Here is a 21,532-nt window from a genome sequence, read left to right on the forward strand (position 1 = left end):
CAAGATACAAACAAGAACCTGTTGACAGATATACAGGCTCTTGAAATAGCTTGTACAAGTCCTGAGTTCAATCTCCAGAAAACCAGATAATTTTTTTTAAAGATCAGACACCATGGCACTTGCTTATAATCCGAGTTCTGGAAAATCAGGGATATTTGGCTCACTGAGACTCACTGGCCAGCTGGTCTAGCTTAATTGATGAGTTCCAGGCCAGAGAAATACCCTATTTTGAAGCATAAGATGAACAGTCTTAGGATGGCTGCCAACGTTGTCTTCAGAGTATCTTTTTAATGTTACAAACAGCCATGTGAGAAAGAAAGTAAATCTGTTTAAAACATTAAGACAGATCGATTTAGGCAAGGGAAGGACCTGATTTTCTGACCAGAGCCCAGTGTTCTTCTGTCTCAGATCCTGTCTTCAAACACCATGTTTGGAGCAGCTTTCTCCAAATACTGACCAGGGGTGGAGTGGGGAATCATTGCTGATGTTCCTACTGTCAGCACCAGGGATTCGTGCATTTTCTTATATCCAGACATTTATTTAATCCATGTGATTATCCAAGAATAAATAGTCCAGAATAACATTGGGTTAAAAGATGGTGGGGCCTTACAGAATTCCAGATATGGAACTGATCTTCATACAGTAAAAAAGCATTTTCATTTTACCTTTATTTTCTAATAAGCACAGCTATATAAAAATGATATGCACACACATATAAACTATATGTAGTCACATATATAGAAAGGTCTATTTTTGTGTTATCAATTATATATATAATTAATATTCATGTTAATCTATCCAACAATTATAATTATACATGTGTAGTTAATGTGATTATTAATGTTTATGTTTACATATTTTTTATTATACAAAGCAAATATAGGCACATTTGTTAGAATAAAACTCTATTTTCCCTGAGTTGAACATTCTAAGTGAGTTATGTTTCATTTTAGCTTCTGTGGTACATCATTTAAAGCTTCATAATGGAAATGTTTACTTAAACTTTGTCTAGTTTTTGATATAAAAATATAGTTGCATCATTTCTATTTTTCTTTTTCTTCCTAAGACTTTTTTAAAAAGTCAAATGGCTTGCCAAGAGGCAACAAAAAAACCCCAACTTTTTGTTGTTGTTTTGTTTTTTGAGACATGGTTTCTCTGTAGATTTGAAGCCTGTTTTGGAACTAGCTCTTGTAGACCAGGTTGGCCTCGAACTCATTTTTATAATGACATGGTACTGTTAACCCTAAAGAAAAAGGCTTGACAATAATTTAATGTGGTAATATGGCAAATAATACTGTGATTGAAAGCAATTTAATTGCATAGGAAAAGGATAATGCTAACAGGAGTCTTATAACTCATTTGAATGGTGACTGTGAAGTGTGTTTGGGGCATAAGGGGGAGGTTTTTAGCTTGTGATATGTTGACCCACTTTTCAGTGTTTCTGAGCATCTCTTGTGTTCTTCTCTCACTGTTCTAGCTGCTCCTTATGGTTTTACCCCAGTCATTTGGTCTAATAGCCTGTGTTGCTTTGAATCAATAGGCTTTGTGGATTGTCTGTGAATTGCTGCTCATTTAAATACACTAGCTTTGAAAATTTTTATATTTTAGTCTTGAGCTAGCTAAAAAAACACACAAAAGCACCAGAAACAGCCTTTTTGCGTATAAATCTACTTTTTCTCAGCCCACAGGAATATTGTATTTTCAAGTGCTACATAATACATTTCTGTATCTAGTATTTTCTGTGTCCAGGAGTGGCTATCACTGAGTCATTTCAAGTGTTCGACTACAGCACTGTTATTCAATTAAATATTTCCCAGAAAACAAGTTGGTGGGGTTGCCACTGCGGAACATGCATAGCGAGAGCAACAAACTCGTGAAGTTGAGAAAAGCACTCACTGGAACATAGTGGTTCACTGCGCGACAACTGCCTTCTTTTGAAAGGAGAGACTTCATTCCTTAAAAACCCTTGTCAGTCTGATTTCATGGAGAACTAAGGATAAGAAGTAGAATCGGGAGATGCTTTGGAAAACAAAGTGCCTTGGTCCCCCATGATAAAGAAATAGATGGCAAAAGAAGATAAAATATGAGCAGTTCACCGAGTACAGTCAGTAACGCCTGTGTTCACAGTTCTCAAGCCCTCTTAGGATAGATTTCTTTTAATCAAGAGTGGAAACACCATGTTCTTTACAGACTCTGACACCATTTCCAGAATATCTGAAGGGTGGTGAGGGAGTATACATCTCACGACTACCAACAGAGAAAAACATTTTAATTTTTTAGGCTTTGAAGATTTGTATATCCTCAGTGAGTTTCTTTTTATTTCCTCTTTGCCATGCTTTCCCCACTCTCTCTTATTTCTTTGTTTCTTTAGTATAACCAGATATGAGGTATTGCCTTGTTTGGACTAATTTGTTGTAGCCTCAGTGGCTCATCAGATAGGTGTGGAACTTCACTGAGTCCTTCCCCACATTCGGGAATGGAGGGCCTAGGTTATGATGTCAGGAGCAGTGTCTTCTTATGGCAGGTGTTTAAAACCACTGGGATTTCACTTGGGGTTTGTATGTGTGTTTTCTACAGTAAGTACAGACTCTATACTTCAACATCAAACAATTGTTTCTGGTTTAGAGATAAACAGTTCCAATCTGTACAGATACTCAGGATGTCTGAATGCCATTCCATTAAAAATATGTAGTCTGAGAATGAGCCAAGCTGGGTGTTGCTTGGAAAGGAAGCCTATCACTGGAGATCACATTCCTGCCATAGCATTAGCAACACATCTGAAGCCTGAGGATATAGCTGCTGGTCTGTTTATACTTGTTTGCTAGGGATGTAAAGATAAGAAAAAGTAGGGGATTCCATGGACTCATTTGTATGATATGGTATGATATGGGTACCAAATCCACTTATGTCTCTAAATGAATCTCTTACAATGGATGGAAGTGTGATGCTAAGAAGAGTGCTGTGGGACAGTGGTCTTTTATCCTGTCACTTGTATTAGTTTTAATAAAATGCTGATTGGCCAGTAGCTAGGAAGGAAGTATAGGCAGGGTAATGGCAAGCTGGCAGGAAGTAGAGGCATGGCAATGAGAATTATGGGAAGAGGAAAGTTTTAGCCCACAGTCGTCACCCAGACACAAAGGAAGCCAGATACAGAGCAAGCGAGATGTGCTGAAAAAGGTACGAAGCCATGTGTCTAACACAGACAAGAATTATGGGCTAATAAAAGTTGCAAGAGTTAGTAAGAAGCCTGAGCTAATAGGCCAATCTCTTTATAATTAATATAGACCTCTGTGTGTTTATTTGGCACTAAATGGCTGTGGTAACGGGCAGGACAGAAACTTCTCTCAACAGAAGAGTAAGAGAGAAGATAAACAATGGTACTCAGCAGAATGTCACCTTCAGGTGGACATGGGAATTAGATGGAAGTTCATTCCTAAACTTTGTATTTTATAAAGTTGTGTTTAATATATTCACTTATCATCACTTATCACATACACATGCATACACCACATATGTGGTCTGTTTGTATTTACATGTGTAATATGTATATATTATGAGTCTATTTAAACTATGATAAAATACTTGAAATAATTTAAAAAGTGAACATATTTATTTTGGCTCACTTTAGGAGGATTCAACTTATGACTGCTTGATTTCAGAAACTTGGGTACAATATCTTTGTTGCAGGAGACTATGAAGATGGGACTCATTTTTTCACAATAGATAAGAAACATCAGAGACCAAATCTCATTTGCGAAGGTCTCCTGTGATCCATTTTCTTTCAACAGGTTTCATTTTACATCCTAGAACCTCTCAAAATAATGTTAGGAGCTAGGAACCAAGTGTTCAACATTGGAGCCTGTGGGGACATTTCCTATTCAAACCTTAATATTCTATGCTGACTCCTCACCAAATCGTATTGCAAAATGTATTTAGTCCATCTCTGGGAGTTCCCTAAGTGTTCACAATTCCAACATTATTCAAGAGTCTTAACGTCAAAATCTCCTCTGAGACTCCAGGCAATCTCTGAACTCTGAGCTCCTGTAAAATGAAACACAGGTTACATAATCCCAAGGTATAAAGGAGCAAAGGGAAGTGTCTCATTCCAAAAAGAAGGGATGAGAGAAGAGCAACGTGGATTGAAAGGAAGCAAGATCTTTGAGCACAGGAGCATAGCATGGATGGCTCATGTGTCCATCAGTAAATGACAGTTTTGCTGAGCCAATTCTCTTCCCCCCCTCATAATGTATGCCCAAGTAATCAAATTCAGGTTACTAGGCTTATGTGGCAAATACCTTTATGTGATGTGCTTGCTGTCTCACAGGCCACTACTAGTCAATTTTTTTTAATGTCATTCTGGTCTTACCTCCAAGAATTGTCCGTTCTGTTTATGATATTCTATGACTTCTCTAATGTGTGCCTCCAAAATTTCCAAATCTTTGCAAACTGCTAACAATACCTAAGGACCATATGGTCAGGTTTGATCATAGCAACAGTCCAATTGCAGGCATCCGTTTTCTGTATGGGTTATTTGACCATTCAGAATGATGACCCCATGGCACTAGGCTTAGAAGCCCAGTGAGACTTTCTCTTGCTTAGCCTACCCTGCTTGCTTGCTTAAGTGTCAGTATACACTCTTATACAGAAATAAACATCTGTTTTGTCAAAATGATTTGAATTGTGTAGTCTCATTTTCTTAAGATCCATTTAAAACATTAGGACGTGATACAGTCATCCCCCCCCCAAAAAAAAAACCATACCTTTAATGACATATCCTTCAGCTAGACACAACCATATAAAGTTTCCAGAATATTACAAAACAATATTATCAGCTGTCAAACAAATGTTCAATACAAACGACAGCTGGGAACATTTCTTGTTCAAATCATAACACTAACAATCTAGGGGTGAGTCTGGCTTACCTCACTCAGGGTAGTGTTTTCTATTTCTGTCCATTTGCATGCAAAGTTCAAGAAGTCATTGTTTTTTACTACTGAGTAGTACTCTAATATGTATATATTCCATACGTTCTTCATCCAAGGTCCAAATCAGGATCAGAAGGAGAGAGAGCACGAGCAAGGAACTCAGGACCGCGAGGGGTGCACCCACACACTGAGACAATGGGCATGTTCTATCGGGAACTCACCAAGGCCAGCTGGCCTGGGTCTGAATTAGCATGGGATAAAACCGACTCGCTCTTGTAGACCAGGCTGGCCTCGAACTCACAGAGATCCGCCTGCCTCTGCCTCCCGAGTACTGGGATTAAAGGCGTGAGCCACCACCGCCTGGCAAGAACTAGTTCCAGGACGGGAACCAAAAGCTACGGAGAAACCCTGTCTCGAAAATCAAAAAAAAAAAAAAAAAACCGGACTCGCTGAACATAGCGGACAATGAGGACTACTGAGAGCTCAAGAACAATGACACTGGGGTTTTTTGATCCTACTGCACGTACTGGCTTTGTGGGAGCCTAGGCAGTTTGGATGCTCACCATACTAGACCTGGATGGAGGTGGGTGGTCCTTGGACTTCCCACAGGGCAGGGAACCCTGATTGCTCTTTGGGCTGTGGAGGAAGGAAGACTTGATTGGGGAGGGGGGAGGGAAATGGGAGGCGGTGGCAGGGAGGAGGCAGAAATCTTTAATAAATAAATAAATAAATTAATTTAAAAAAAGAAAAAACAATCTACGGGTGATTAGAAAAGAACTATTAACACTTAAAAACATTTCATGGTTTTCAAGCTTTCATTTATCATAGTTATGATAAGTTTTTTAGGCATAGTTTTGTGCCTTAATTAAAAAAAATAAATTATACTGAACACTTCAGAGTGTCTATGAACTCTTTGTACAGCCAACTGTGGCAGCACACACCAATAATCCTACTATTTTGAGGGTTTAGTCATAAAGATTATGAGTTTAAGATACACCTAGACTACAAGAGTGAAAGAAAAATGTCTTATATACTTCATATTAAACAAATTATTAAACTTCTACAGATCGAATAGTTTTATGATTTCTTTAATTACATTTTGCATTTGAAAAAAATGATTTATGTCTTTTTCCAAATCTTATGTTATCCTTTTTCCCATCACTTCTTTTCCTCACTGTTCCTATTCAGCTTAATAAAAACGCTGTGTGAAAACTCTGAGGTCTGTGAGATCTTTTACGATAGGGGTGAAACTTTAGCTTCACACGCAGACAGAATTAGAGATCTGCACCGCTATGTCCAAGATCAGATGTAAAGTCTTATTCTAAACAGATTTGAAGAGCCAGTTTTCAATAAAATGAATTACTGCCACTGTGTATGAAAATTGCCGATTTGTTGTATTTTTGCTCTTAAAAGTTTTTAATCCAAATATGCTTTTTTTCTTTGATTTGAACTTTTTTTTAACAGAAAATTATTGTGTTTTATACTAAGGTAAATCATTTATCAAACAAAACCTCAAATACCAATAATTAATTGGAATATTTTTTTCAGTGCTAGGTTCAAACTCAGTCTTACACATGCTAGAATGGCATTTTAGCACCAAATTTTATCTTCAGCCTGGAAAAATATATTTTGTATAAGAATAAATTCACTTTAAGCATAAAATAGTCAGTTTAAATGTTATTAGATTTTTTTCTATTAGTTCTTTATTATTATTATTATTATTTAATTTATTTATTTATTAAGGATTTCTGCCTCCTCCCCACAACCGCCTCCCATTTCCCTCCCCCTCCCCCGATCAAGTCACCCTCCCTCATCTGCTCGAAGAGCAATCAGGGATCCCTGACCTGTGGGAAGCCCAAGGACCGCCCACCTCTATCCAGGTCTCCTAAGGTGAGCATCCAAACTGCCTAGGCTCCCCCAAAGCCAGTACGTGCAGTAGGATCAAAAACCCACTGCGATTGTTCTTGAGTTCTCAGTATTCCTCATTGTTCGCTATGTTCAGCTAGTACGGATTTATCCCATGCTTTTTCAGACCCAGGACAGCTGGCCTTGGTGAGTTCCCAATAGAACATCCCCATTGTCTCAGTGTGTGGGTGCACCCCTCGAGGTCCTGAGTTCCTTGCTTGTGCTCCGTCTCTATTTCTTGATTATTAATAATTAGTACTTTCTTGAAAATCAGATCAGAACAGTAATATCAAACTTTATTTCAGCTGATTGCAGAATTCTTGTTTATTTCTGTTCCAATATTATAATCTTAAGGAGCCTTCAGGGGTTCCCAAGGAAGGAGCACTTCTATTGTGTGGTCCACATGTCTGAATGCATGAAACACTGTCATTTTGAGTCACTCTTTAATCTCAGTCATATTCCTCTCAAAGAAACTTTTGATCCAACCTATGCAGATAAATAGCTATGTGTGATACATGGCACATACGTGTGTGTGTGTGTATAAATGTTTAAAATTCAAGGTTTAAGAATATGATTTGAATTAGAAAGGCAGTCTCCTTTATCTTCCTCCTGGTCTTCTCAGGAGAGACCATCTAGACAGGAGGAAAATGATACCTCTCTGAGCATAACCATTCATATGAAATATTTTTGTGTCTCTCATTCTTTAAAATAACACATTTATAGTGCACCAGGTAAAGTTGCTTTCTATGGAATATGTTGCTTGATTTTCAGCATTTCATGAGAAGAGGTAAGAATTGATACTCCAGATCTGAGGGCTTCTAATGGCCAAGATGTTATAAGTGGACTAGATTCTGGTACAACTTCGGTTTATTTGAATTTGTTCTATATGAAACTACCTACTTATTGATGACTTGTTTAAAACAAGATTCCGTTTAAGATAGTTAAGAACTACCCATAGCCAGGTCTTAAGAGTGGGTTACTCAATATATGAAATATTTTTTATGGAAAATATGAGGAGGGTTGAGTCATTCACTTGGAAATGAGAGCCAATACTTTTATAGATTTCAGGGTTGTGCTAACTCATAGTGGCATGCATGATGTTTATTGACATTTATTGAAGTACAAACTAGTAAGATACAGTTAAGCTTCCTTAAGTAAGCAGTAATGATATTACAAAACTACAGAAATGAAAAAGAAAGTCACTGACTAATTTATGAAAATTTTGCAATATTCCTAGCCAAGGAAGCCAAACATGTCCTAGTCTCGCTTTGCAGATTTTCTGGTTTTAATGAATAAAAGTTGACTCAGAGTATTCATACTTGTAAGTGCTTTCTTCAATGAAAATTGTGATCTTAAAGTTTTCACACATAAAGAATTGAAAGTAAAGAGTTAGCATCAGTGTTTGTACAAATAATCCTGAAATCATCATTAATGAATGAAAGACAGTTTTATTTTGAACTGGGTAGTGCGCAGGTCATACAATTTCTATATATTGAGGCTACCAAAAAGTCGTGTGTGTGTGTGTGTGTGTGTGTGTTTTATTTAAGGGCAAATAGTAAATATGTTCCTAACCCAACTTCAAAGAATAACTACATTCAAACTACATTATGCCCCCATTGCATTCCCATTATGAAAAACAGTTGCAGCTACAAGAGTGAAATTACAGTACAGTTATTGTATATCTGAAGATGTTTTAATAGAACTAAAATGATAGAATATAAAATTTTGTAAAAGGAGTGGTGGGCTTCTTCCCACCACCTGGCTCCCAGCCGCCTGGCTAGCTTATACCCTGAAATAACAACAGACAAATTACATTCATTTATACACTGCCTGGCCCATTATTTCTAGCCTCATATTAGCTAACTCTCACTTCTTAATTAACCCATTTCCATTCATTTGTATTGCCACTTGACTGTGGCTTACCAGTATGAGTCTAACCAGCATCTGTCTCAGAGAGGAGAGGCATGGCATCTGCCACACTTCCTTCTCCCCAGAATTCTGTTCTGTCTACTCCACCCACCTAATTTTCTGCCCTATCAAAAGGCCAAGGCAGTCTCTTTATTTAACCAATGAAAGAAACACATAGAAAAAAGATGCTCCTACACCAATAAAACAGGGTATGAAAACCATTCAGCCTGCTGTGCTTAGAATAACTTATTTATTCTGGCAGCTGACATTTCCAGTTTATTCTTTTCTTCTTCGCTCTATGAAAATGTCAGAATGAGCAGTGCAAATTACTGTAGCTCTAACACAGCCATCATTATCAGAGAGATGATCCATCCGTTTAAATCTCCAAAACCAAATGCTTCTCCTTTGATAGAGCTCAGAACACTTGTGCTGGAAGGTATTGCAGGAGGGGGAGAAAGGAGAGGTGGGGGAGGAGGGGGCTCACTCCGACATATTGGAATTGGTGGCTGCCATGTATTATTACCCTCACACATGACAGTGTCGCTGCCATGAAGGAAAAGCCCCTGGTTACATTCAAACATAACCCTTGCTCTATAGGAGTATTTCTTACTGAATCCTGACGTCTGTCTCCCGTTCTGAATTACGGGATATGGACATCTGACCACTTTGCACTCAGGAGGGTTAGCGCTCCATTCTCTATTTTCAGAGCAATAGATCTGTCTCTCACCAACAAGGGACAGTTCATCCTCACCAGGAGGAACACGGTTACATTGGTAAGTTGCCACTTCATGGTATTCAAATACGTCTTTGTGACTTGGGAAAAATTCTCCATTTTTTATATTTGGAGGTGGCTGACATAAAATTTTTGTACATATTGGGGGATCAGCACTCCACTGTACATCTGATCCTGCAAGAAGACAATATAGAATTCCGTCACCAATTAAGACAAAGCCAGCATGGCAAGTATATTGAATTTGTGTACCAAATTCAGAACTTCCATTCAGGTAGTTTACTTGACCATTTACGGGATCTTCTTGCCTTGGACATGATTTTTTGTAACAAGCATCCTTTGAAATGGGTGACCACTGGCCGTCTGCAGTGCACACACTGGAGATGTTGACAGTAGGTCGTCGTGTATATCCTGGTCTACATGAGTATTCCACTTTTTCCCCAGTCCCATAACTGTCTTTAGGATCGCCATTGAGCTGCATGTTTGGAAACCATGGTGGCTTACCACAGGCGTCAGAAGATGTAGACATCAGGGCCACCAGGAGGGGCGCAAGAAAGCGCTGAGCAGAAAAGTGTTCTGGTTGATGTTGGAGAGGCATCGGGCTCACTACTGAACAGGTCAGGCTTTATTTAAACGAGCTGAAAAAGAAAAGGATACCCAAAAGTCTAGGGCAGGCCTTTCTTAGTCTGATTACCATACGCAACAATCCCTACATCCACTTAGTGTCAAGTCTAAAAGACAGATGGGCGTGGCTTGGTCCACGCCCAGGAAGAAAGTCACCAAAAGTACTGGTTGGTTGGGTCTTTCAAAAATCAAGGGAATCTCGCTGAAAAGCTGTTTTGGTTTAGCTGCCTCCATCTACAATACTTAATTTTTGTTTATCAGCAATGGGGTTTATTTATGAAGATGGATTCCTAGATGATTTATTATTAGTGCTTTCTGTCTGAATTTGCCCCTAAATAAGCCTAATGATAAATATTTGCGTGCATGGAAACTCTTTAAAAGACTCTAGAATGCTTAAATAAAGAATTTGGAAAAATAGGATTAAGAAAGAATAAAGTCAAGTTTCCAAAGCCGTGATGACGAAGTTACCCTGTGGCAACAGCGAACAGATCTTGCTGTGGACCCCTAGCAGGCTATCACAATCCCCTTAAAATCAGCCTACAAGAGACTGGACACCCCGAGGGTAGAACTCATTAGTTACTATTGGTTAGTACTTGCTTCCCTGGACCGGAGTTCCTGGTAGATCGAGTAACAGCTATGGCTTCCTGAGATACCTCCTTCTTCAAGAAAATATTTGCTTGCAGCATTCAAGGATCTAGAAGACGGACAGAGAGGCCAACATGAGTGTAGTCGGAAGCTGAAAATCATTAATCATCAGTTCCAAAGCGCTTGTCAGCATCTGCCTGGGATCAGTCTCCATCTCAGTCTATTGTTCCGATTATAGTCCACACATTTAGGAATGGTATTTTCTTGCTTCCTTTCACTGAGGAATCCCTGGATGTGTAAGTGCTAGAGAGAAATTTTGCCCCTAAAGTTTTTGTCCAAACTGTCATGGTTCTCTTAGCCACCTGGTGCTTGAGAGACATGCTATACTGAAGAAGGGCTGTTTTTTTTTTTCAAGAAACAAAACAAAACAAAACACCCACTCCCGAGAGAGAGAGAGAGAGAGAGAGAGAGAGAGAGAGAGAGAGAGAGAGAGAGAGAGAGAGAGAGAGGCAGAACAGTGCTTGAAATGTGGAAGACAAATGAGCTACTGCATCATTCTCATATGAAGGTGAACTGATTGACTAAGTGTTCTTGGTCACAACTTTCAAAATTCAGCTTTCTGCCTCAAATTCAAGTTGTCTGATGTCAGTGCCCATTTCTTTATAGCATGTTCCCTTTGTTTCCCTACTTCTTCTTCATTTTATTTGTAGTAAATCAGCCTAGGAACATTTTTTACCTTCCACGTGTTCTTTTTATTTCTTCTTAGAGTTTTATTTTATTTTATTAAAAGTCACACAATATTCTCATCACGATTTTCCCTCCCTAATCTCCTTCCAGATCCCACCTCCCCATCAATCCACCCCCACCCTCATTCTGTCTCTCTTTAGAAAACAAACAGGCAAATATGAAAAGCAAAGAAACCAAAAGAAAATAAATAATAAATAACAAATAAATAAAACAGCTGAAAAAGCAAAAGAACCTACCTAAATACATACCTAAATACACCTAAAATGTGGATTTCATCTCTATTCTGAGAATGTTCTCAACATAGATTTTCATCTTGAATTGACAAATTAAATCATTTGAATTTACTAATGACTCTTCTGATTAAGTCTACTGAATACCATGTAAAACATTTCTAATTGTGTCATTTACAGGGCATATGAAGAGTGTCATTTCCCCAAGCAACCCTGCCCCCTCATTATGCACAAATCTGATTCTTTGGTTACATTTTGTCTTGATAGTTCATGCCATCTATAACCTAAGTATAAAGATGATAGCTATCTCAGACAATTTCAAACCATCTGTTTCTCATGCTTAATCAGTCTTCCAGATTGTACTTCCTAGAAAAAAATTCCCTTTCCAATGATAGACAATAAATCATAACAGGATATATCTTTGACTCAGTCTGGTTAACCTTTGGAAATTGTAATCCTCCCCGAAGATCTTTTTGAAGATGATGATATTGTCAGTGAGTTTCTTACACATATTTCAAGACCTGGTCACTATTTCTAGATCTATCCTCATGTTCTTCCCTGTCTGTGTCTCTGTAGAGTAGATGACAAAAATATGTATTTATCATGTACAGTATTATGTCTTGCTATGAATTTTGAAATGGTTGTTATAATAATACCATTAAGATATCTACCATTTTACAAAATCATGACTGTTGTATTTTGTACAGTGTCGTTTGTCTCCCTATTAAAATTATCATATGGATAATTATTCTGCATTTTGTTGACATGCTATATCAGATTTATTCCTTTTCATATTATAAACTGACATTGTACTAATGTGCGGCATACTGGATCACTATTAATTCATGAACAACCTTTTGAATGTGCTATTGCGTTTCAGTTACTGATATTATTTAGTCTATGGTGTGTGTTTGTGCTTGAGTACTTTAGTTTTCAGTCTTTCACTCTTTGGTCTCCTTTTCTTTCTGTTATATTATGTGCTTTTTTATCCATATGAGGATAGTGCTGGTTCTCATCAAATCTGCATGGGAAAAGTCTTCTCTGTTGTCTGAATATCATACAGATAATTGGTATTCTTTAAGTTTTTGGTACAAATCAACATGGAAACCATTGGTTCTAAGCGTCTCCTTAACAGGAGCATTATACTGATTTAAGTTTGTCCCTTGCGATTAGTCTGATGTGTGTTTCTGTTTCTCCCATGGTTTAGTCATGGTGAGGTGCATATATTGTTGGAATTTGTCCATTTCTTTTAGGTTACCAAATTAACTGACAAGTAATTTTTCATGGTAATTTCAATGACTTTTTAAATTTGTGGGATGTAATAGCTCCCTTTTTATATGTTGACTCACAAATCCAAAAACAGAAATAACAACAACAACAACAACCCACAGCTTTCACTTTAGAGGAAAAAAAGTTCATTCTGGAGCCCAAGCTGTGTGAAAATGGCCCTGGAAACATGGGGTTAGGTTCATAAGCACTGAGTCTCTCTTACTTTTGCTGTCTATTCAAAGCCTACCTCATGTCAGAACTCCTATAGATGGGCTTAGGGTAGTATTTGGAATTCTGTGAACCTCTTCCTTAGTCTGCTTTTCATTATTAATTGGTTCATTTAATTGGCTTATTGAAGATAGGTGGCTGAATCTGGTTTGTTGGTGCACAGACTGTAACCTTAAATTTCATCAACAGAACTAGCAACACAACTACTTAGTATGTGTCTGTGTTAGTTAGAATAAAAATAGCTGGAGGCTCATTTATTCAAATGTTTAGTCATCAGTGAGGGGTACTATTTGAGAAGCTATAGGAGATGTGGCCTCGCTGGAGGAAGCTTGTCACTGGGGACTTGATGTTTCAGAAGCCCAAGGCAGATGCACTGTGTCTCTCTTTTTGCTGCTTGCAGATCCACAGGTAGAAAACTCTGTTACCTCTCCATCACCATGTCAGCCTGTGTGCCACCATGCTGCCTACCATGATGGCAGTGACTACATCTCTGCAACTGTAAACAAGCCCCAGTTAAATTCTTTCTTTAATACGAGTTGCTGTGGTCATGGTGTATCTTCACAGCACTAGGATAGTGACTAAGACAGTACCCAAAGCAAATGAAATCTGTACGTTGAGTAGACCTTTGTAGTCTTTCTTTATTGCTGGCCAATTTGCCAAGAAATGAAACAAAACAACAAATAGCAAAGAGATATATTGAATATATAAAACAGAAATGCTATGTTTTTTTTTAAGAAAAAGAATATAATGTTCTTTATGACATGGCAGGGGGTGGGTGGGAGCTGTAGGTCATCCTGTTAAGTGACTTGAGTCAGGAGGTTGGGTTGTATTCATTGGTGTACTTTTGTGTCAGAGGTGCAAGGTGTAAGGTCCAGTCTTCAGCAGTGCACAAAGCAGGTTGGTGGAGGGAGACACATAGAGAGCAGTACTTCATGCTCTGTCTCATATATGGAACCTTGAAAAGTTGATTTTATACTATACAGTTGAGTATAAACCTATGTTTTCCAGAGCTGCTAAGGAACATGAAAGTGGCTTATCAAGCTACAAACAGAAATAAGAAGCTGGTATTTGCTATTGTAATATATGTTGACTATAAGCAACAAATATGTCTGTGAGGAACAAAAAAACATTACAAATCTATGTGAAAGAACTCTGAATGCTTTTACCATAAAGAAATGATAAATGATGGATGAGGTAAATATCTATAACCTGACTGGAATATTATGTAACATATATAGTTAGAAAATTTGCTCTATGCCTTTGTAATATGTACAACTTTTACGTGTCAGATAAAAATAAACTTTTAAAAAAATACTACATATTCTTAGTAGAATTTAGCAGTGTCTTCAGGGCCCAGAATTTCTTTCCTGGCAGACTTTTTAATACTGATTCAATCTCTCTTGTTATTGATTTATTTTACTTTTCTGTTTCTCCAGAATTCAATCTTAGAAGGTTGTCTGTGTCAGGAATATATCCATTTCTTCTAGGTTTTCCATTTTGGGGCATATAATTGTTCATAACCACCTTTTATGATCTTTTGTATTCCTGTGAAATCGGTTGTAATAACTTTTTCCATTCTAATTTTATTTGTTTGAATCTCCTTTAATTTTTATATTTTCACCCCTTTTCCCCAGTTTTTGTAGCTATGTCAAAATTAGAACTTTTTATTTTTTTCTGTCCATTAATATCATTGCAGAAATACCTGTTCAAATGTATCTCTATCAACTCTTGTTCCAGTGTTAGATGGCATTTATTCACCATTGTTACAGATCTAGAAAATTCCATCTTCACTTTATAGGTAAAAATTGCATATTTTATTTTTGCAAATGTCATTTCATCTCAACAGGAAGAATATTTGTAATACAATTATCTCTGGTAGTTACTAATTCCCTAAGCTGTTTATTTGGCTTGTTTTGAGGACCCTGTGTTTGCAGAATGTCCTCCAACCTGTGTCTACATGGCAGTCTGGTGCTGAGTGCTCTGAAATCATCTGCCCACACTGGTCAGCTTAGAGTTACTGTGTCTGACCCTAGGGTCTAAGGTCAACTTTAGTCCTTCCCTCACGTTCCTTTTTATTTTTTCTTTCTTTCTTTTTTTATATTCAAGGAAACTTGTGGCTTTTATTGTTTTTTTTAATTAATTTTATTGAACTATACATTTCTCTGCTCCCCTCCCTTACTCTCCCTTCCCCTTCAACCCTCTCCCATGGTCCCCATGCTCCCAATTTACTCAGGAGATCTTATCTTTCTCTACTTCCCATATAAATTAGATCTATGTATGTCTCCCTTAGAATCCTCATTGTTGTCTAGGTTCTCTGGGATTGTGATTTGTGGACTGGTTTTCTTTGCTTTATGTTTAAAAACACTTAAGAGTGATTACATATAATATTTGTATTTTTGAGTCTGGGTTACCTCACTCAATATGATGTTTTCTAGCTTCATCCATTTGCCTGCAAATTTCAAGATGCCATTTTTTTTCTCTACTGTGTGGTACTCCACTGTGTAAATGTCCCACATTTCCTTATCCATTCTTCAGTTGAGGGACATTTAGATTGTTTCCACGTTCTGGCTATGACAAGCAATGCTGCTATTAACATAACTGAGCAAATGTCCTTGTAGTATGATTGAAAATTCTTTGGGTATGTCCTCAGAAGTGTTACTGCTGGGTCTTGAGGTAGATTGTTTCCTAATTTTCTGAGAAATCCCCACACTGACATCCAAAGGGGCTGTACCAGCTTGCACTCCCACCAGCAATTCAGAAGTGTTCCCTTTACCCCACATCTTCTGTAGCATAAGTTGTCATCAGTGTTTTTGATCTTGGCCATTCTTACAGGTATAAGATGGAATCTCAGAGTTGTTTTGATTTGCATTTCTCCGATGACTAAGGGTGTTGAATATTTCCTTAATTGTCTTTCAGCCATTTTAGTTTCCTTTGTTGAGAGTTCTCTGTTTAGGTCTATACTCCATTTTATTATTATTATTATTATTATTATTATTATTATTATTGGGTTATCTGTTCTTTTGATAACAAATTTCTTGAGTTCTTGTATATTTTGGAGTTGAAGAAGACACCACAAAGTGGAAAGATCTTCTGTGCTCTTGGGTAGGTAGAATTAACATAGTAAAAATGGCAATCTTACTACATTCCTTTTTCTACACAGTGACTACCTCTGTTACTTCTGTTTCTTAGGCTGGGGGTTGGGCAAGGATAGAGGTGTGGACAATGGGAAACTTTTCTTTTACTATCTTAAGTGTTTACCCCCTATTTCTGTGCTTTAACAAAAATGTTATATTGTCATTCCATGATCCTTTAGCTCTAGCAATGGCATTTCCTGTAATATCTAGGCCCTTCTATTTTACCATTTCCTTAACCATTTTCTATTGCTGTAAGAGGATACCACACATTGGGGGACTGATACTAATCAGGAATATGTAACCTTTCAATTTGATAGACCGGGAAGTCCAAAGAGAAATTCCTGGCATCTGGTGAGGGTCTGCTGCATTAAAATCTGGCAGAAAGCATCATATGATCACAGTGTAAAGATAGAGTAAGAAAGAAAAGAAAGTAGGTGTATTCTTCTTTTTAAAAGGGATGTCCTGCTTTGACAATGAGCCAGTTCTCACAGCTATAACACTTATTCATTCCTGAGGGCAAAACCGTTGAAGAACTTCTTGAAGATTCCACTTCTTAATGCCTATCACAATGGTCGGTAAGCTTAAACATCAATTTGGAGGGAACAAATATACAAATCATGGCACCTCTCTTACTGATACCACACAGCCTTTTTCGTTTATCTGAAAATGCTTCTGACATTAACTGTAAATTGTGGCAGCAACTTCTTACTGCAGAACTCTTCCAGAACCATGGCTGCTACCTTATAAAACTGTCATTACTATTTCTCATGCCCATGTGTTTGCATGAAGGAAGTGGAAACCCTAAATGAAACAAAAATAGGAATGCTGGTGCCCAGAACTCTGAGGACAGCATGGCTACTGATTATATTTTCACCACTGTTGTAGCCACTGTCCCTCTAGGGCTGTTGTGCCAGCAAAGTCTTCCAAGATAAAACTCATATTCAAGATATTGCCTGATGAGTAATTTAATTAGACCTTAGTCAGATTATGTCTACCTATTTTCTTCCTTCCCTCCCTCCCTTGCTCCCTCCCTTCTAGATATTGTAGATGAGAATCCTAATATGAAATTACCCCCTACTCCTGGGGTGTCAAAACTTTTTTTTTTTACTCAAAATGATTCAGCATTCATTTCTTATGGGGGAGACTTGAAGACACAACAATATATTGCTGATGTGACATATTCTCTTGGCATGCCGAGACTATAGAAAGGATACCAGTGCCTTTGCATTTTTTTTAATGTCCCACAACTCACAATATTACATTATCACTGGAGGTGAGAGTATTCATATAACCTCTCTTTGTAATGAACAGTGAGAATTGTGCTTACCTTTGGCAACCTGCTGGGTGTTACAGCCTATGCAAAAGAATTACAGGGCTTCATAGTCATACCTACTACCCACCTCCATTCGAAAATCCATGGTTTGCATAAGCAAGTACTTAAAGTTCTATAAAAGCAACAGTATTTTTGTTGTTTATTTATTTTACAAAGGACAAGTGACTAAAGTTTTATCTAGAAAAATCATAATGGAATCCTGTATCAGAGAGGAGGTCCTGAAAGTGATTTGGCCTGTATTAACTATTTTTTTAAATTTATTTAAGGACATCGAGTTTATAATTCACGTTCCTAGAGAAGCTAAATAAGAAGGTGAATCCAAAGACAAACATATAGTCATTCTCCTGAATATTAACCTTTATCAGGTGATGAAATGAGACAGAAACAGAGACCCACATTGGAGCACCGGACAGAAATCTCAAGGTCCAAATCAGGAGCAGAAGGAGAGGGAGCACGAGCAAGGAACTCAGGACCGCGAGAGGTACACCCACACACTGAGACAATGGGGATGTTCTATCGGGAACTCACCAAGGCCAGCTGGCCTGGGTCTGAAAAAGCATGTATTATCTATTTTTATCTATAAACTTTTTTGTTGAAAATTTCACAATCAATTTACCTTGAGACCCAGCTACAATACTCTTGGGCATATACCCAAAGTATGCTTCATCTTACCACAGAGACACACTTGCTCAAACATGTTCATTTCTTCTCTATTCATGATAGCTAGAAATTGGATGCAATCTAGATGTCCCTAACAGAAGATGAATAAAAAAATCTGCTACATTTATATGATGGAATATTATTCAGCTCTTAAAAAACAAAATCACTAAATTCACAGGTAAATTGATGAAGATAGAAAAAATTATCCTGAATGAGGTAACCCAGGTTCAGAATTATAAATATACTGTATATTTCCTTATATGTAGATACTAACTGTTAAGCCAATGACAACCAATCTGAATGTGTCTAACTAGAGAGGTTGCATATAGAGTAAGTGACTGGGGGTAATGGACAGAGTTACATAGAAAAAATGTAATAGATAGTTATAAATGGACAGGACTGGGGTGAAGGTGAAAGGACAGGAATAGGAGAATCAAACATGGAGGAGGACAGAAAAAGAGAACTAGGGAGGGAATATGGGGAAATAAATTTTCTTTTAAGGACCGTTTGAGAGGTAGTATGGACACTCAATAGAGTAGAAGCTTCTATTCATATATGAAGGTGATCTAAATGAAATCATCAAATAATGGGAGGGACAAAGCCCTAACTGGATATTGCCTGTCACTAAATGAAGCTTCCATTCCCTGGATTGAGTCACATCTAATTGAGTTGTTGGTCAAAGGGGTCCTATGAGAGTGCCCCCAAAGCCAAGCTATTGTCAAGACTGTAGGTTACTCTCCACAAACTGACAGTAAGGCCCCATTGTTTAAGACAACACCTACACAACTCATTGAACATGGAGAGTTCGAGATGGTTCTTACCCAAAGCCTTCATCCCTATGGTTTAGACCTCTGGTACAGGAAAGCATTCTGCACACTACCAAAGGAGAAAGATAAACATTAACTACAACCCCTTCAACCTACAGTGATGGTCTGCCTGAAAGATATGCTGGTGCAATGGTACATAGTTTGTAAGAGTAAGCAACCAGTAGAACACTTAACATAGGTACAGTCCACAAGATGGAATGCATAATCAGTGCTGCTTGGGTAAGCAAGGCCTGAACTAAGATGGCACAGGTACATAGGGCAAAACCAAATACTACTGTTTTGCTAAAGGAACACAGCACTAAAATGATTCTTGATGACATTCTGTTATACTCATAGATCAGTGCCTTGCTCACCCATCATCTGAGAAGCTTCCCTCTGCAGCAGATGGGAACAAATCCAGAGACACACAGCCAGATTTTATGTAGAGTGCAAGAGACCTTGGGACATCAGCTCTACATGGGATGGGATATCTCCATCAAATCCCTTCCCCTAGAGCTCAGGGAACCATGTAGAATAAGAAGCTGAAAGAAGATAAAAGCTAGTGTGAATGGAAGATACCAAGGAAACAAGACCCTCTAAATCAAGAGGACTGATGGACATTTGCAGTCCCAGAGACTGAGTGAGGCAGCATCAGTAGGGACTGCATGGATGGGCACCGTATGGGATCCTCAAGTTGAAAGGAGAAGCGATCACAGGCTCCACCCTGAATCAGAGGTTTTCTACAATTCATTGATAATACATGCAAGTGGAATTTTTTCCCCCCAAGGGATTCTCACTGGAGAAATGAATCACTCTTTTGTTTGTTTGTTTGGTTTTTATTTTTTTTTTGTTGTTGTTTGTTTGGTTTTTTTGAGACAGAGTTTTACTCTACAGACTTGGTTATCCTGGAACTCTCTTTGTAAAAAGATGCTGACTTCAAACTCACAGAGATCAACTTGTATCTGCCTCCTGGGTGCTTATACCACCACCACCTGGCAGGAGCTACGCTTTTCATTTTATTTTATTATTGTTTTTATTGAGTTATATATTTTTCTCTGCTCTGCTCCCTTCCTTCCCCTCCCATTTTAACCACTCCTGTGACCCCCATGCTCTGAGTTTACTCAGGAGATCTTGTCTTTTTCTCCTTCCTGTGTCAATCCATGTATGTCTCTCTTAGAAGCCTCTTTGTTGTCTAGGCTGTCTTGGGTTGTGGACTGTAGGTTGCTTTTTCTTTGCTTTATGTGTGGAAGCCACTTATGAGTAAGCACATAGTGTAATTTTCTTTTTTGGATCTAGATTACCTCAATCAGTATAGGTTTTTTTTTTTCTAGAGTCGTACGTTTGCCTGCAAATTTCAACAGATGAACAATAGAAAATGAACTCAACATCATCTTTTCAGGCTTCTTAACTCATAATGCTGTGTCAGGGCTTTTTCTTCCTTTTTTTTTTTTTTTACCATTTTCGAATTTTACTTTTATTACTCCCCGGTCTAGGTCCTTTGCAAATGCATTATGTCTTCCTGTTTTTTTGTTTTTGTGGGTTCCTGAGTGCTTAAAAGAGTGAGTTTCTTCACCTATAGCTGGCATTGTATCTTTACTTAAAAGAGTGAGTTTCTTCACCTATAGCTGGCATTGTATCTTTACTTAAAAGAGTGAGTTTCTTCACCTATATCTGGCATTGTATCTTTACTTAAAAGAGTGAGTTTCTTCACCGCTGGCATTGTATCTTTACTTTAAGAGTGAGTTTCTTCACCTATAGCTGGCATTGTATCTTTACTTAAAAGAGTGAGTTTCTTTACCGCTGGCATTGTATCTTTACTTTAAGAGTGAGTTTCTTCTCCTATAGCTGGCATTGTATCTTTACTTGAACTCCTAGTTTTTTGTTTTGTGCGCTTCTAATGTGTTTGTAGCTGTCTTATTTTGTTGGTATCTCTCAGATGCCTGTTTATTTTCTAATGAGAGTCAGAAAATGCATAGCTCTGGATGAGAGGGAAGGTGGGGAGAAACTGGGAAAAGTAGTGTGGGGAGAGCATCAATGAAAATAAAATCAATTTTCAATAAAAGAAAAAAGATAAAGCTTTTGGATAGGAAACATATTTTATCTTGTAATCCTAATGCTCCATGGAAATAGGAGCCATGTAAGGAAAATTGAAAAATTCTGGAAAGAGGAAATGTTGGATGAAGAACTATAAAAAGACAGAGGCAGGTGGAGAGCCACACTAATACCCAACGGGAAGTGAAAGACTGACTCTCTCCTGTCTGCTTTTCCGTTTCTGAATCTAGGAGGGTATTTGGATTTGGAAGGAGACTGGATTTTTACAGAATCCTAGAAAGTGGATAGAAAGAAGGGCTTGAAAACTTAGGGTTTTTTTTTTCTTTCTGGGATACATCAATACTTTAAAACTGTGTGGGGGAAATCTCCCCGAGGCTTTGGGAAGGGCTGAGTCAC

The 21,532-nt window shown here is 37.9% G+C and overlaps 1 protein-coding gene across 1 annotated transcript; it reads right to left on the minus strand.

Moving 5' to 3' along the window:
* Positions 1-9,064: 9,064 nt before the first annotated feature.
* Positions 9,065-10,066, minus strand: LOC142831322 (membrane cofactor protein-like). Its single transcript, XM_075941324.1, has one exon. The coding sequence runs from the start codon at positions 10,064-10,066 to the stop codon at positions 9,065-9,067; it is 1,002 nt and encodes a 333-aa protein (XP_075797439.1).
* Positions 10,067-21,532: the final 11,466 nt, after the last annotated feature.

The sequence above is a fragment of the Microtus pennsylvanicus genome, chromosome 1 (genome assembly GCF_037038515.1).
Source record: "Microtus pennsylvanicus isolate mMicPen1 chromosome 1, mMicPen1.hap1, whole genome shotgun sequence".
NCBI classification, from domain to species: Eukaryota; Metazoa; Chordata; class Mammalia; order Rodentia; family Cricetidae; genus Microtus; species Microtus pennsylvanicus.